The sequence below is a fragment of the Cladophialophora immunda genome (assembly GCF_000835495.1).
Source record: "Cladophialophora immunda strain CBS 83496 unplaced genomic scaffold supercont1.7, whole genome shotgun sequence".
NCBI lineage: Eukaryota > Fungi > Ascomycota > Eurotiomycetes > Chaetothyriales > Herpotrichiellaceae > Cladophialophora > Cladophialophora immunda.
In genome coordinates, this window is record NW_015622547.1 from 3,842,404 (window position 1) to 3,858,162 (window position 15,759).

Here is a 15,759-nt window from a genome sequence, read left to right on the forward strand (position 1 = left end):
TGTCCACGGCAAAATGCTTTTGCACGTTTTCAGACAGCAATTGAAACGACAAAGACTGGATTACAAGATGTTGCTGTATCAACTACACAACGATCTACAATTTACTTCTAGATTTCTGAGCCGTCCGATATTCGACGAGGGTGACTGGCTGTCTGAAGTGTTGAAGCCTCCTTGGGATGCCGCCGCTCCATATATGCCCGTCTACCCCGAAGAGGGACTGCATCGTGCTATAGAAGACGGGACTGTAGCATACTGGATCAAAAACGTCGGCAAAGGCTCAAGTGCGAAAAGACTCAGAATACCCTTCCCCAATGATCCCGAGATTCTCTGGCCGTAAGACAACATCTCGTCTGCTGGGAAGCTCATGGGCTTCGGAAGCAAGGAACACATCCGACGTAGTTGCGGGCCATTGGCGGACTGGGATATCCATCTATATCTGCGCTGTAGTTGAAAAGCATGTATTCTATGTTGTTGGTCAATGAGTGACCCGTGATCTCCAGTTAACGGTTGAGACTGCTTGTGCTGGCTCTAGAGCGTAGTTTAACTCTGAGAAGAAAGGTGAAGCAGACACATTGCGTTGAACACGGTCGAACTGATAATGGGAGGACTAAGGTGGTTGCCGCTCTAAACAAAATTGACACTTGTTAGCCGTTAACAGCTAGTCTCAGAACATCTGGTAAAACAGCAGCAAATTACGTACCTGCGGAGTGCCCTGCGCGGCGGGCGTGGCACTGAACCGAGCGAGCGAGCCTGCCACTCCAAATCAAAGCGACACACGATCTGTTGCCTAACTTGAACCAAGGAACTGACTTTACTCTGCATATCACGGATAACCTGTGACGCGCTCGACGCGAAGCATGGTCAAGTGAATCCTGCCAGCATTTTCTTCTCCAAAGATTGGCATTAGCCTCCCTTTACATGTCCTTGGACAACTGAACCTCCCCCCCCGCCTCCTCCACCTCTTCCTTCCCATCATCAGCCTTGCCTATGGATCCAGAAGGCGCCGATACCGTCGTACTTGATCGACCATCCCCAGACCCAGCTCAGACCTCCGGCAATGGCGCAAAATCACCGCAGGACAAGAATTCCCGACCGTCGGCTCTCTCGCGCGCTTCAACCTTCGGGCCGAAATGTTGGATATGCATGAGTGACAAAAGTGAAGATGATCCCAACAACCCTCCGATATGGCGCTCGCCGTGCTCATGCAGCCTGACTGCCCATGAAGCATGCTTGTTGGACTGGGTGGCAGACCTCGAGAATCCCAAGAACAAAAACAAGAATTCCAGACACATTCTATGCCCTCAATGCAAATCCGAAATCAGAATATCAAGACCACGGAGTTACGTGGTAGAAAGCTACCGCGCACTTGACCGCACACTGGGGAAGTTGGTCCTACCGGGCTTGGGTCTTTCTTTTGTCGGCACACTATGGGCTGGGGCATGGTTCCATGGATTTCAATCGGTCTACTTCGTATTTGGCCATGCCGATGCGGATCGAGTATTTAGGTACGCCATTCAACGGAGTGAGTTCGCTTGGATGTACTGCCTTATCCCAGTCAATCTGATTCTCGCCCGTACCGACTATGCCGACTTTGCGCTCCCCGGTAGCAGTTTGATCCTTCTTTCCACTCAGATCACCGACAAGTTCGGCATTGACATGACCATCTGGCCCCCTTTACCAAGCACGGTGTTTGCTTGCTTACCTGCAATGAGATCGGTCTACAACTGGTGCTACCACAAAGCATTCTATGATCTCAACCAAAAATGGTTGGCAGAAGTACAACCCAGACATAATGAACGGGGTGACGCGCAGGGCGAAAACGAGGGCGACGTCAATGAGGATGAGGGACAAGAACTAGTCGAGGATGGTGAACTTGTTCTTCAAATTGACGTCAACCTGAACGGGGAAGAAGAGGGTGAAGACGGTGGCGACGAACAGGCTGGCGTCGCTGGAAATGGAGGGAATGCGCAAGGCCAACCAGAGAACCAACACGTTCGCCGAATATTGGGTCGCCACGATCTTGTCGATGGCAGTGGCAGTATCGGACAGACTGTCCTTGGAGCGCTTGTGTTCCCGGCAGTGGCTGCGGGAATGGGCAATCTCATCAGCTATGTCTTGCCGTCATCCTGGTTGACATATCGCAATATCGCAAGTGGTCGGCCCGGACTGCTTTCGACGAAATGGGGGAGAAGTGTGGTGGGCGGATGCCTTTTCGTGGTGTTCAAAGACGCTTTATTGCTGTATTGCAGATGGAAGCTGGCCCAAGGGCATCGACAAAGACGCATTATGAACTTCGACAAGTCGACGAAAATGTATTCAGTATGAGGGTGCCTGGGAACTGATGTTGACTATGAACTGATGGACTGGGCTGACAACTCGGTTGAAGTTGACAGGAATCGGGAGGTCTTAGCTCAATAATAGACAGCCAGCATGATTACCTGCTTGGACGCTCCCCTGAGACTAATAAAGCACATTTGGAGCCAGAGACTATATTGCTTCGGATTTCGCTCCTCAGAATAAAAGGAGCAAAGGATAACGGCATCTTTAATACGCCATAGCAAAGCCCTCATGACGGCATCATGCAAGGCCTGGAAGTCACAAATGTGCCAAGACTTCAGCCTTGCCCCATGAAAGTTTGCGCCCAAGCTGCGCCTAAGGGCTCAATCGAGGCCAAGCTTGAGACCGGAGCAACTTCGATTCTAAATCTCAAGAGATTCCTGCGTACTCAATCTTCTCATCCCACGACACAGTCGTCCGGTCACATTGGGTGGAATTGGAAATGCACACCTCTTCGATCCGTGCCGCGCTGGCACACGCATTCCAGATCACGGTTCGACCGTCGCTGCCCAGAGTGATTCTGACTTCCCTTTCTTCGAGCACCGAAACTGCGACTCAAGGGGCCACAAGCTCGAGATTGTCCTTCTCGACAAGTGCAGCTCAGTATGCCAAAAAGAAAGGCAGCGGAAGACCTGATAGACGGATAAGTGAGTCTCGATTTTTCTTTTGGCTACGCCTGCTCTTCTTCTTGCGGTCTCCCGCATCTTTCCTCGTCTTCCCCATCACGCCTCTACTCTATAGTCTTCCTTTTTCATGTCCTACCAAAACTTTCGCCCAATTCATTGCACAGTCCCATTGCTGGCCGAAGACTCCCATTTTTCTTCCGAACCAAAGTTTCTTCTCCTTCTCAGTCCTAACGCTCTTTATTCCAGCTTTGATCCGCTACTTCCTGCACCACCCCACCACCCTCACGCCGCGACCGCTCCGCTTCTCGCGCAACAGGTACTTGCGCCACTGGACGATCGCCCGGGCGTGGAACCTCTATCGGCACAACCTGAAGAAGTCGCGCGAGCTCGAGCTGGAGCGCCAGTACAACGCGATGCGCGACGCGAACGAGGAACTCCGCGTCGGGGCCGGCGACGGGGGCCGCCTGTTCAGGAAGGCGCAGACGAAGACCGGCATCTGGGGCATAGGCGGGCCTGGTACTGGTGCCGGCATTCCAGGTGCTTCTTCAGGGTCGGGCGGCAGAGCCAGGGGAGGTGTCCCCATCGAGTACGCGCGAGGTTTGGTCGAGTGGGTAGGCAGCACGGGCGGGCTAGGTGTTGGAGTAGAAGAAGGTGCCGGGGAAGGAAGTGGAAGCAAGGCGAAAATATGGGACTACGCGTGGAAAAGACATTGATTCTTCTCACACGGATTTGGGTAAAAATTCTCTGTGCGTCGCAACCGAGGCACATGAGCAATGGATTATGCTGAAAGGGCGGTTCCAAAGTCATTCTAGCAGAGGCATTGTACAAGAGGGCTAAACTGGGGGAATCGAACTTGCCGTCACCATGCAGATTGGGAACGGAGGGTGGCAATTGAGATAGAGACATTGGCTGCTGAAGGAATGATTTACCCGACCGAGCCAGAAATCAAGCGAAAGGCAAAGGGAAGGGATGCCTTTCTCCCGCGAAGCTGTTGCAGCTGCAGCATAGATGGAAGACTGAATGGCGCGCGAGCTACGTGGAGAGGGGGGCGACTCCCGGGCTTGGGGGGAGCTGCCGGACAAGTATTGCGCGGTCATGATCGTGGCCCTGTTCTCCCAAGGCAAGCAGAGCAAGCGGAAAAAGAATCGACATGTATATATACACCGAGGAAGGTTTCGGAAACTTTTATCTTTCTCACTAGTGGCCTGCCCTCTTCGACCACCAAACCTGAATCGAAAAGACAAGGCAAATAGTAGAAGGTCCATCATTGATGTCAGTTCGCTAAATCGAGTATGAAAAAATTCGTTCGTCTCGTGTCGCACAGGTTCAAGCCCAAGCCTGATATGATTCGATCCGTCCTCAGACGACGTGTTAGTCAAGATAGCATTCCTCCAAGAGGGGAAGGTACATCGTCGTCGTTTCGCCGTTTTCAGCAGCGGTATTAGTTCAGTGCGTGTGAGGTCCTCCAATTCGGGTTGGTTCAAGGGTAAACAGCCGCCCATGGTGTTTTCCAATCCGGCACGTTTTCAATCCAAGTCCGATACTGCATCGTGCATCACAGAATGACGCAACATCCGCCGCCACCTTGTTTACCATTGAACGTCAGAAGGGCAGCTCTCGTAGCAGCCTCGAAGACATCGTCCACACCTTCGCCCGTCAAGCTGGAACATTCGAGGTATTTGCGAGCCCCGCAAGCCTGGGCCATCTCAGCGCCTTCTCGGGGCGTAACAAACTTTTGGCTCCGCTTCCGCATCTCCTCGATTGCCATCGGGTCTTCTCTCAGATCCTTCTTCAGGCCCACCAGAATGACAGGCACATCTGGACACCGATCACGAGCTTCCTCAATCCACTTGTGCCGCACATTCTCCAAGCTGTCGGGACTGTCGACGCTGAAGCCAATGAGGATGACATGTGATTTCGCGTATGCGAGAGGCCTCAATCTTTCGTAGTCTTCTTGTCCTGCTGTGTCCCACAAAGCCAATTGTACTGATCTCCCATCGACTCGACAATCTGTGACATAGTTTTCGAAGACGGTTGGTACGTAGGTCGTAGGGAAATAGCCGAGTGTGAAGACTGATAACAGTGATGTCTTGCCACAAGCACCGTCGCCTATTATAACAAGCTTCCTGCACAAAGCGACATCAGCGATATTGTTCTGGGGTTTCTTGCAGAACGTGCTATTCAGGCAGCATGGCATAGGGAATCCTGATGTCGACGGATAACAATTCCCACTACATGGGTGGTGAAGTAGTGATGGAAGCCAACTTACCTTCTCATCACATTCTGTTGTGCCTGATCCTGTGCCATGGCTGTAGAAGCTGTTGCGGCTCTGTCCCACGGGCAGACAGATCACACCACTACAGAGACTGCGGACGAAGGGAGAGCTTCGGAGGGCCCTAGCGGCTGTTGAGGGAGATGGTGAGCAGCTCTTGCGGAAGACAGAAGGGAAGAGGCGGACGAAACGGCTTCAAGAGTCTTAAGTCGGTGTTGTGCGGCGGATAAGAGTGAGGACGAGCTGAAATGAAGTCAAAGGGGAGTGGAGGAGCGGCCTGGTGTAACTGGACGCAATTGAGGTCGCATACAGCAAAGCCAGCGAAACCAGTCCACAAACGGAGTACGTTCACCTCCACCACCGACCGGCACCGCCAGCCGCAGTTTCAGTCGTCTGCAACGATGTTTTGCACTGTAGCTGAGGAACAGGCTATCTTGTTTCTAAACAACTGAGACTAGTCTGCTGGGAGTTCGTGGGGTCCAACGGAGGACAAATCCACCCCGAGCGGCACGGTGCCTGCGAGAGGAGGCAGTGGTTGAGGCGCAGCCACAAATAGATCTCTCGGTGACCAGGGCTTTGGATCTCGCGATAAGGAGCAATTCTTCCGGTCAGATCGAAAGGTAGATGATGATGATGCAATTGCAGCTGCCAGTTAGCCAAGGCTTCAAATCGCGACAGAGATTCGCTTTGTCGATGTCGCTGTACAAAGTGTGAGCGTGCGTAATGAGCATGAAGAGGAGACTGGGGGTGTGATAATTGGGAAGCAAATGGCCTATAATTGGCGTACCACGGCGGTGACAGCACAATTATTGAACTCTTTTGGCGGGCGGCTGCTGGGCGGACAATGAGGAGCCAAGGTGCCTGTCAAGGCCCTTTGCCGCACCGCAACTTCCCTGGGGAGGCACTGCACCTTCAAGCGCAAGCGCAGCCTCAACTGGACGTCGCCGCCCCACGAAACAGAAGTTGAACCGGACTGGGACTGGAACTGGACTTGGGACTTTGGACGTCGAACATCTCAACTTCCCACTCTCCAAACAGACTGGAGCCGCCATTTTCCTGCCATACCCTCGCTTTCCGCCCTTCAAACACATTTGGCTCTTTGAGGTCTCCCTTCTCTCGCCCTCTTGTCTATTTGCCATCCTTACTGCATCTCCTGTGCTCGTCACTTAACCAATTTGTGATACCCCACCAGCAACCGAAACCGCCGTGCCTTTGATGTGATCCAAGCGAGATCAAGATCGATATCGAACCTAGCAGTCCTTCGGTGACGGCTTGGCGCTATGCCTTCCAAGAAGAAAGCCAACACTCAGATTAATGTCGCCAAACCACAGCCGTTGCCCGCGACATCCTCTGCAAAAGATGCGCCTGCACAACCCCTACCCCTGCAAAACTCGGGTCCGGCAATGTCCTCCACGCCGTCTTTGAACAGCCAGCCTTCACACGCAAAGTCAGACGCAGATCTGAAGACCGGCGATACCACTGAATCGGCTGGAGAGCCTCCTCATACCACGGCGGTCAATCGTAAGAAGCAAAAGAGGCGGGAAAAAGAGGCGGCAAAACGGGCGGCGGAGAAGGCGGACATGCCGATACCAAATGGTCATGTTCCTGCGCCGGAAAGCAAACCGAATGGACAGTTACCCCCAGTCAAGCAAGGCCGCGGCCCTGTGAAGGGTTATTTCACTGAAGAGCCTGACTATCCAGATCCCGCAGACCCTGCCTATCCTGATATTGGGAGCCCAGAAGAAGCCTTTTACAGTGGCGATGAAGACCCCAACTACGGAGAAGGTGCAGATGCAATGCACGACAGCTCGTGGCTGAATACCAGCAAGCGGAAGAAATCCAAGACCACCAACGACGCCCTGTCGAGGACTTCAACAATGCTATCTCGCTCAAACATCCCGCCTTTATCGAATGCCGCGATGCGAGCCTCTCAGAAACTTTCAAGTGATCACATCTGGAATACTTCAACTCAGGCCGAGCGGGAAAACATCAAGCAATTTTGGCTGGAGCTGGGAGAGGATGAGCGAAGGTCGTTGGTCAAGGTCGAGAAGGAGGCCGTATTACGCAAAATGAAGGAACAGCAGAAGCACTCCTGCAGTTGCTCCGTGTGTGGGCGAAAACGTACCGCTATCGAGGAAGAATTGGAGGTGCTTTACGATGCTTATTATGAGGAACTCGAACAGTTTGCCAACCACAACTCGGACCTCTCCAACGTTCCGCAAATGATGGCCCCGCCCCGTCCTCCATTTAAACGAACTGCACATCCCATGGCTGGTTCGTACCCTTCGCGAAGTCGGATTAACGAGATCGAAGATGATGAAGAGGATCTCGAGGACGACGACGAGTACGACGATGAAGACGACGAAGGCTATAGCGACGACGAGGGAGAGCTCGATGACCATGGTTTACCACCGGGGCCGCCCGACTTTTTCCAATTCGGCAATAGTCTTACAGTGAAGGGTCTGGGTCCTATGTGCTTTCGCCGTGGTTGAATGGGCTAACAAGTTGTACAGATGGTATACTCACCGTCGCAGACGATTTGCTGAAGAACGATGGGAAACACTTCATAGACATGATGGAGCAATTGGCGGAGAGGCGCATGCAACGTGAGGAAGATATTCGCTACCATTCCGCGTCAATAGCTCATCGAGATATCCATCAAGGTCACAATCATCCTCCTATAGACGATGATGATGATTATGACGACGAGGAGGATGATGAGGACTACGACTCCCAAGAAGAGGACGATTTCGAGGGGGACGATATGGTCAGTGGCGGCTTATGATTATGGTCTGGAAAAATTCTGACAGCATTTCCTTAGGATTCCATGACCGAAGAACAGCGCATGGAAGAAGGTCGACGGATGTTCCAAATCTTCGCCGCTCGAATGTTCGAACAACGTGTGTTGACCGCCTATCGAGAGAAAGTTGCCGCGGAGCGACAGAGAAAGTTACTCGAGGAATTAGACGAAGAGAGCCGACTCGATTCGCAGCGGGAAGCAAAGAAGGCTCGAGAAGCAGCAAAGCGAAAGGAGAAGAAGCGACTTCAGAAACAGGCGAAGGACGAAGAGAAAGCAAAGAAGGAGGCAGAGAAAGCTGCTCAGGAAGCAGCCGCGCGAGAACTGGAAGAAAAGCGGCAGGAGGAACAGCGACACCGACGCGAAGAGCAACGAAAAAAGCGTGAAGCCGAGAAGAAGGCTGCCGAGGAGGAAAGACTCCGCAAGGAAGCCGACAAGCATCGTAAGCAAGTGGAAGCACGCGAGCGACAAGCCGAACAGGAACGTAAGGCGAAAGAGGCGAAGGAGCGAGAACGGCTGAGACGCGAAGAGACGAAAAAGAAAGAACGCGAGGAGCGGGAGTCGAAGGAGAAGGAGGCCAAGGAGCGAAAGGCGAAGGAAGACCGCGAGAGGAGAGCCAAGGAGGAGCAGACACGAAAGGAAAAAGAGGCGGCGCTGAGGGTGGAAAAGGACGCCAGGGAACGTGCCGCTCATCAACACCCGACAAAGCAACAGCCTGTGGCGCTTCCTCCCGGTCTACAGCCTCCTTCTCGTGGGCCGAGCATACAATCTCCACACGTCTCCGTCGCCACACCGGTCATTCCTCCCAAAGTTCCAACCCCTGTACGGAATCGACAACCTTCGCAACCCGGCCAGCATTCTCATGGCTCATCTCCGCGATCACAAAAGGCTAGCACTGAGATATCCCGAAGTTCTGCTTCCCCAGCAACTGTCGCCATGCCTCAGACACCAGCTCTTGGCCAGCCGGCGAAGGCACAAGGACATCCTCCTCCACTCCATCACCCTCAGCCTTCCGCCCCGAGGTCGCCATTGAATAACCACGGACGGGGGCAATATCCGTTCAATATGAATGGAATGCCAGGTTTGGGAGTAAGTGGTCCACCACCGATGGGTGGTCCAGGGATGATGCCGACTATGATGCCTCCGATGCACATGTATCAAGGCCCTCCTATGGGCAACCAGCAGCGGTTTGCCCAGAACGGCATGCACTATCCTCCGGGATTTCCGAGACCTTTCCAACCAGGTCAGCAAATGCCCTTTGTTCCACAAGCTCCTAATCAGGCGCCTCCTATCGTCAACCAACAGCCAGTGCCCAAACCTCAAGTACATTCTCGACAACCTTCCAGTGAACAGGCTCCGATAGGCAGACCTGGACTAGGACCCATTGCTCGACCGTCCAGTACTACCCCGGACAAGCAGAAACCACAAAGAAAGACCCCGGACATCGATATTGATCATCTGGCTACACAGCTTGGTAGCAAGGCATTATTGGATGATTCAGATGCGCCCTTCTTAGAAAACTCGGATTCACGCATGAGTCTTCCACCTGTCGGTCCGCCTGGTTCTGCGAGGATACCGTTCGCGAGCAACTTCCCTGAGCACAAGCAGGAACCGTTCGGTATGGGAAACCCTGGCTGGGGTGGTTTCAACCCTGCTATGGGTCCCGCTCCTAGCTGGGGTCCACCAGGCTCGCAACGTCCTAGCCCGGGCTGGGGACAACCCCCATTCGGAGCCATTGGTTCTGGGCCTCAAGCCATTTCAAGGTCCCATCTCCCACGTCCGATTGCGGTAAGACTTATGCTTGTTCAAGCTTGCCGTCAATTGTCACAAATCCCGGTCGCAAGTCCCGACGGGTATCATCCAGTGCAGAATGTGCTCCGACAGCTGGAGACTCTCAAAGCACCAGGTGAACCACCAGTCTCCATGGACGAGATGCTTGGAATCTGCGACACCGAGGGCAACTCACAGAATGGCGGCGGTTCCTTTGAGGTTATCATTGACAAAACCAGAGGACAAGTGATTAAATTCGTCGAGGATGCTCCAAGTCAACAACCCAGAGGCAGCGTTGGTGAGATAGGAAGTCCTTTATTGGGTCACAGTCAACATATCCACCATACCAGTCCATTGGGTGGCGTCGTCGGCCAACCAAGCAGCTTCGGACCTCCAGGTAGGAGTTTCTAGTGGTTGACTCCTCCAAGAACCAAATTTGGCAGAGAGCTGTTGCGTAGAGAAAATCTACTGCAACTCAACGCTCAGCAATATCGAAGGAGCATGTCGGCGACTCAATGAGCTGCGACGCTTCTGTTGGTTTCATTGTTCATTCGGGTTTCGTGTGAGAAGGAATGGTGTGCGTCCGCTTGCGGTTCCCGCGGAGGCTGGGACGGTATCTGTCCTCAAGGCCTCATCTTAATAGCATCAACACCGAAAGGTGAGCTTGCTGTCAACCTCATGTGAGAATATTCACAGAGAGCAGCTTTAATGCCTATAGGGCTGAATAGCTGAATACCACTGCATCTTCAAACGTGCGATTACGAGGTTGTCTCAGCCTTGATGTTTCTGGGAGGTCAAGTATAGTACAACATCTGTCCGCGCTTGATTCATTCGCGTCTATTCTATTTCGACGCGCCTGTTCCCATCTCAATATCCCTCGAGGTTTGTACATACTAACGCCAATTAACGGGTGAACCATCTTCAGCGAGCCGGTCTTGTGGTTGGGTCGCAGCTTGAGCCATGTCTTGAAAGACTCGATTTTATACATTTGCATTCCCAGCTCACAGCCCATATTTGCGACTCATGTGCCATCATCCTACTAGCCGAGATTCTCTTTCCTCTTCCTCCTCTTCCTCCTCTTCCTCCTTTTTGTGGCCGTTTCAGTCTCAAGCACTTATACCTGCCTTCGTAGAGTCTCCGTCGTTTTCTAGGCTCTGGCCGTTTTCCTTCCCCATATTCCACAAACTAACGGCCAACGACAAGGCTGTCCAGAACGCCCGCCGTGTATCTTATTATTTTATCAATCCCTTCTCCCCTAATCGCGCTTACAGGTATTGCCGCCACGCGGTTCCGCCATCCGTTTTGTTTCCCGCTGGGGTGCTGGATTTCTCCATGTTCTACCTGTTTTATATAAGCTGCTAAAGACCGAAAGTTTGTCTGCGTTGAAATGGCTTCGACGTCTTCTGGCGTTATGGCGTGGGCCGTTGAGTGAGAGATGTCTGCTTTCGTGGCGATTACGAACCAGGGTTTCGCGCTGATGGGGGGATAGGCCAATGGATCGAGAGTTGAGGCTGAACGAGAAGAACCCGACGGGAATATTGAGATTTCCTCCCCTTCATCGTTGAGCAATCCGTCCCCAGTGGCTGGCGCAGCTTGGGCCTCGAAGGGCGACCAATTGATCAATCTCTGCTCCGTCTGCTCACTCACCTCTCGATCTCTAAGATTCTCATACTCTCCAACTTCTTTCCACAGGGCCTTCAGCTGTGTCACAGCATCTCCGGCAGATAGATCCACCACGAAGGCTAAGATCCTGGCCCTTTCGATATGTCGGAGAAAGGAGAGCCCGAGGCCCTTGTCCAAATGCGCATCTTCGATGAGCCCAGGAATATCTGCGACGGTAAAAGATTGACGGGGAACAATGCTTCCAGCAGAAGAGGGGTCGCTAGAGTCTGTGGATGGGACGCCGGAACGCACCAACGGCCGTCCTTCATTGTTATCCAGGATAACCGTTCCAATTGTGGGTGCGAGAGTGGTGAACGCCCAGTCGCCTATCCTCGTCCTTGAATTCGATATCGCGCGCGTAAAAGTACTTTTGCCTGCGTTGGGTAACCCGACCAGTCCCACATCCGCCAACAACTTGAGTTCCAACTCGAGTTTAATCCGCACCCCTAATTCACCCTTGGTCGCGAACTTGGGCTTTGGGTCGGATTTCGTGGCAAAGTGCGGGTTTCCCAGCCCGCCAACAGCTCCTGCAGCCAGGAGGATCGGTTTGTCCATCGGCTTATCCAGGTCCAGGTGAATAGGCGCACGAGGCTGCAGAATTGCCAGATGCGATTTTCGAGGTTTCAGCAAGTGGGAATTGAGGGAGGGCAAATGTGAAGAGATTTGTCGGCGGTCGTCGGCGGTTGTGGCGCCGGCATAGATGATGAATCTGTCCCTCAGACCGCTGTCTGGGATCTTAAAGAGGTCTGGCTCATCGCTCATCGCCCGGAGTTCTTTGATGCGAATTTCCTCCTCTGCGCTGGGGTCGCTCCGCCAAATTTCTCGCACGACCGTCCCCACGGGGACTTGGACACAGATATCCTCTCCCCTGCGTCCGCCTTGGGATTTTCCTTGGCCTCCTATGCCACGACCGGCTTTTATTATACCTCGTCTGGCCAGTTTATGAAGAGATGTTTGTCCGGGCACCGCTTGGATGAAGACATTTCCTCCAGACCCTCCATCGCCACCGTTAGGCGGCCCATCGGCTATATGGGCGTCGCGTAGGAACGACACGCACCCACTCCCGCCGGAGCCCGCGTGAATGGTTATCTGGCATTTGTCGATGAAGATCGAGCGGGAGTAATCGTCAGGTGAAGGGTTCAGGTGCGTGGAAGTAGCAGGAGTCGGGGGTATGGAAGCGTCGAAGCCGGCGCGGTGGAGAGATGCGTTTGCCTCTACATTGGGCGGTCTATTAAATCGACTTGTTTGATGTAGGCATCGGAGCCGGAGACGGTTGTCAAGTCGAATCCGACGTGCTTGGGCGCACAGGGGGTTCGCAGAGGAGGGCTTGAAAATGCAGGGATAGAGAAAGGGCATCAATGTGCTTTGCGTTGAATTCATGCCGTCACACCCCTTCTGGCCCAAAATCCGGACTCAAGCGTATGGACTTTTGCCTTCCCTTCGTTACTGAAAGGTTCGCACCCAACGCGTCCGCCGGAGAAAAAGTTCACGATCCGCCAGCGGAGCGGAATTGATGCCGAGACTTTGAACTCTGTGGAGTCCCACTGGCCTGGACGAATAGAAGGGCGGGATTCCCACAGACCCCAAAACTTTAACGTCTCCGCGATTTTCCATCTGCCTTCGTTCTTAGGGAAACTTAAAACGACATACTCCAAATTGACTGCTCGTAGATCAGACTCGGGGGTACTGTCGAAGACCCCATGAAAACCGCAACAATGGTGACATGATCCCCTGTCCTTCTGCGAAAGGAGAACTGCCGCGGTGGATCGCCCGGCACTCCACAGCCATGCAAGGAGATCCTTCTGGAGAACGCAGGTACAACCATCTCCAAACGTCCCCAAGGCCATTTCCAGACGCCATCAATCCTATATTGTGGGGGTGAGATATACCCCCGCGGCCGAGGCTATGACCCCCCATGCCTGAGACCTAGCAATATTCCCGCTGCGGTCCCCAGTGTGGCAGTCGAAAGTATGATAGCCAGCAAGAGGAGAGGAGCAGCATCCAACCCCACGGAACGCAATTCTGATTGGGGCGGAGGCGGGGAAACGACACCGAAGCTCGTCACCCCCTTCCTCGTCAGCGGTGTACTTGGATGGATGGATGGATGGAGAGAGATCGCTTCGGGGTAACAATGCCCGATCCTACGCGTATCTCAACCTTGACGATTGGATTGACGCAGTGAGAAAGGCTCTCTGTCTCGGCAAGTATGCGAGGCAAGGACCGCAGAGCACGTTATTGCCATGGAACAGGTTTCGTTAGTGACAACGTGGTAGCCAGGGCTCCTGTGGCCTCCTCGAATCAGTACCTGAACTATTCCACATTGCGTGGTGATGGCACATCGAGCTTAATTGGACCACCAGCGACGCCACAAGTGCCATGGTCTACATCAAAATACCATACAACCCGAATCGTCGCCACTTTATTACAGGTGGTTGGGGAAGAAAAGGCCCGAATTCTTCTCCTGCCACTCTCCATCGTGCGCCAGGACGATCTCCACCGGGATGCCGTTTAGCCCGTCCCTTCGAAGCACGCGCATCATGTTCAGCGTCTTGTATGCCGCGTCTAGGTCTTTATGGATTGTGGCTGTCCGCCCCTTGTCATCCTTCCAGGCCCCAAAATCCGTCTCGCCATTGAAGATTCGCATGTGATGGCAAGCATCCGCCGCCAGATAAACCCATTTGTCAACAGCCACTCGGATCAAGACATTCAAATGCCCTGGCAAATGGCCTGGACTATCCACGACATAAATGGTACCATCGTTGAACATGTCAATGACATTTTGGATCGGAGACATGGGTTGCCAATACCATCCGTGAGCCTCGTCAAACACCCCACTAGCCTTGGAGCTCGGTGTTGCTGGCAACTCGATCGTGCGATCGGCAGGCAATAAGTCGGGCTCAAAGAACGGGTTTGCCAAGTCTGGTCCCATTTCATTCCTGAGGAGCTTGCCCGTATTGTGGCCGGCAATGAAAGTCGCAGAGGTGAAATCGGACGGAGTGCCCACGTGGTCCCAGTGCACGTGGCTCATGATCACATAGTCGATCTGTGAGGCCTCGACGTTTCCGAGCGCCAGCGCTGACTTCACATCGTCTTGGCTGCTTAAAGGGTGCCTCGTTTCGAGGTGCTTCTGCAGGCCAGGGTGATATTTGGTCAAGTCTTTCCGGATGCTCAAATCAAAGACAACTTTTGACTTTGACGCGGGGTGCTGGATCAAGAAGGCCATCGACGGCATGGTCAGTTTCTCCCCTGGTTTCGCATCCGCTAGGAATTTCGATGCTGGAGGCGACAGATACCCGCAGCGAAGCGGCGACACTGTTGGATAGGAGATTGTCATCTTGATACGCCTCTCGATGGTGAGTTTTTGTCTGAACTCTTTGTCCTGTGTCCTCGACTTATTATCTCCCTGAGAATGGCAACCTACCATTCAGTCAGGGCATTTCTGTCTCTCGGTATGCCCTCCCGACTCACAACGATTCCCCACGGCTCCCGGCGAAAGCCCGACGCCACCGCTTTCGGGGCAGCCCAAGACTCCAGGTCGGAGCCTTCATGCTCGTGGGGGCTATTGGCGTGGGGTGTGGTCTCCGCTCTCCGCTGTATGCAATATTCGGTTTCCTTGGGACAATGCTGGCGTGCCCCCCTTTCAAGCACATCGCGACAATCCTACGACTACGGGGAAATCAAGCCCGAAAGACCGAGCTCCAAGCCCCGAAAACAACCTCGAAAACATGGTATCAGGATTTGTATTATTGCTTTCTTGGCTCGACAAACACAGTTGGCTACACTATCCGCTGACTGGTATCAGCTGGACCCATGTAATGGGATGGTTCACAGCTTTCACTCTCCGTATACCGCAGCCTACCAGTCGAAGATGTCTTGTGCGCCAGGAAGATAAAGACCCAGACGCCTCGGAGACTGGAGCTTCCGAATGCGGCCGAATAGCCATGGAAACTTTGACTTTTGCTTGACTTCAAAATCGTAGATCTTTTCCTCGCTCAAGAGCGTGTTACTGATGTCATCCAGGCCGTTGACCAGGCAGTGCTTGGTGTATGGATCCATCTTGAATGTGGCAATCAGCTTCCCATTGGCATCCCTGATTTCCTGGTTGGGCAAATCCACTTCGACTTCACGTCCCGCCATCCCTTCAGCATGGATTTTCTGCAAGGCCTCTGCATCTTCAAGGGGAATCGCCAGCAGTCCATTCTTGCCGGAGTTATTGAAGAATATGGACGCGAAAGAAGGGGCGATGACACAGCGGAAACCGAAGTCAACCAGCGCCCAGACAGCATGCTCCCTCG

The 15,759-nt window shown here is 53.3% G+C and overlaps 7 protein-coding genes across 8 annotated transcripts; 4 read left to right on the top strand and 3 right to left on the bottom strand.

Annotated features, from left to right (window-relative positions):
* Positions 1-776: 776 nt before the first annotated feature.
* PV07_12012 (uncharacterized protein) lies at positions 777-2,505 on the top strand. The gene has a single exon (XM_016399497.1). It carries the CDS (start codon positions 988-990, stop codon positions 2,323-2,325), a length of 1,338 nt encoding a protein of 445 aa, XP_016244059.1. The 5' UTR covers positions 777-987; the 3' UTR covers positions 2,326-2,505.
* Positions 2,506-2,682: 177 nt separating this feature from the next.
* On the top strand, positions 2,683-4,234 carry PV07_12013 (uncharacterized protein). Its single transcript, XM_016399498.1, has 2 exons — positions 2,683-2,984; positions 3,210-4,234. Exons 1-2 carry the CDS (start codon positions 2,780-2,782, stop codon positions 3,674-3,676), a joined length of 672 nt encoding a protein of 223 aa, XP_016244060.1. The 5' UTR covers positions 2,683-2,779; the 3' UTR covers positions 3,677-4,234.
* Positions 4,068-6,028, bottom strand: PV07_12014 (GTP-binding protein rho2). Its single transcript, XM_016399499.1, has 2 exons — positions 5,233-6,028; positions 4,068-5,089 (listed from the first exon to the last, which is right to left on the bottom strand). Exons 1-2 carry the CDS (start codon positions 5,268-5,270, stop codon positions 4,519-4,521), a joined length of 609 nt encoding a protein of 202 aa, XP_016244061.1. The 5' UTR covers positions 5,271-6,028; the 3' UTR covers positions 4,068-4,518.
* Positions 6,029-6,049: 21 nt separating this feature from the next.
* PV07_12015 lies at positions 6,050-10,613 on the top strand. 2 transcript variants are annotated; one of them, XM_016399501.1, is made up of 4 exons: positions 6,050-7,695; positions 7,749-7,841; positions 7,899-8,002; positions 8,057-10,613. In XM_016399501.1, exons 1-4 carry the CDS (start codon positions 6,516-6,518, stop codon positions 10,211-10,213), a joined length of 3,534 nt encoding a protein of 1,177 aa, XP_016244063.1. In that variant the 5' UTR covers positions 6,050-6,515; the 3' UTR covers positions 10,214-10,613. The 2 variants fall into 2 exon arrangements, with proteins under 2 accessions (XP_016244063.1, XP_016244062.1); XM_016399500.1 differs by having other exon boundaries at positions 7,749-8,002.
* Positions 10,573-12,935, bottom strand: PV07_12016 (uncharacterized protein). The gene has a single exon (XM_016399502.1). It carries the CDS (start codon positions 12,842-12,844, stop codon positions 10,988-10,990), a length of 1,857 nt encoding a protein of 618 aa, XP_016244064.1. The 5' UTR covers positions 12,845-12,935; the 3' UTR covers positions 10,573-10,987.
* Positions 12,936-13,366: 431 nt separating this feature from the next.
* On the top strand, positions 13,367-14,072 carry PV07_12017 (uncharacterized protein). Its single transcript, XM_016399503.1, has one exon. It carries the CDS (start codon positions 13,671-13,673, stop codon positions 13,974-13,976), a length of 306 nt encoding a protein of 101 aa, XP_016244065.1. The 5' UTR covers positions 13,367-13,670; the 3' UTR covers positions 13,977-14,072.
* On the bottom strand, positions 13,887-14,798 carry PV07_12018 (uncharacterized protein; the record flags this gene model as incomplete). The annotated part of the gene is made up of 1 exon (XM_016399504.1): positions 13,887-14,798. One exon carries the CDS (start codon positions 14,796-14,798, stop codon positions 13,887-13,889), a length of 912 nt encoding a protein of 303 aa, XP_016244066.1.
* Between the last annotated feature and the right edge of the window lie 961 nt (positions 14,799-15,759).

What these genes read in the sequence shown, in the direction of transcription:
- PV07_12012 (XM_016399497.1), top strand. Translation starts at nt 988, where the DNA reads ATGGATCCAGAAGGCGCCGATACCGTCGTACTTGATCGACCATCCCCA.
- PV07_12013 (XM_016399498.1), top strand. Translation starts at nt 2,780, where the DNA reads ATGCACACCTCTTCGATCCGTGCCGCGCTGGCACACGCATTCCAGATC. An exon ending in AAGACCTGATAGACGGATAA is followed by an intron (nt 2,985 to 3,209) that starts GTGAGTCTCGAT and finishes TCTTTATTCCAG; the next exon opens with CTTTGATCCGCTACTTCCTG.
- PV07_12014 (XM_016399499.1), bottom strand. Translation starts at nt 5,270, where the DNA reads ATGGCACAGGATCAGGCACAACAGAATGTGATGAGAAG. An exon ending in CAACAGAATGTGATGAGAAG is followed by an intron (nt 5,090 to 5,232) that starts GTAAGTTGGCTT and finishes CGCTTTGTGCAG; the next exon opens with GAAGCTTGTTATAATAGGCG.
- PV07_12015 (XM_016399500.1), top strand. Translation starts at nt 6,516, where the DNA reads ATGCCTTCCAAGAAGAAAGCCAACACTCAGATTAATGTCGCCAAACCA. An exon ending in CAATAGTCTTACAGTGAAGG is followed by an intron (nt 7,696 to 7,748) that starts GTCTGGGTCCTA and finishes CAAGTTGTACAG; the next exon opens with ATGGTATACTCACCGTCGCA. An exon ending in ATTTCGAGGGGGACGATATG is followed by an intron (nt 8,003 to 8,056) that starts GTCAGTGGCGGC and finishes GCATTTCCTTAG; the next exon opens with GATTCCATGACCGAAGAACA.
- PV07_12016 (XM_016399502.1), bottom strand. Translation starts at nt 12,844, where the DNA reads ATGAATTCAACGCAAAGCACATTGATGCCCTTTCTCTATCCCTGCATT.
- PV07_12017 (XM_016399503.1), top strand. Translation starts at nt 13,671, where the DNA reads ATGCGAGGCAAGGACCGCAGAGCACGTTATTGCCATGGAACAGGTTTC.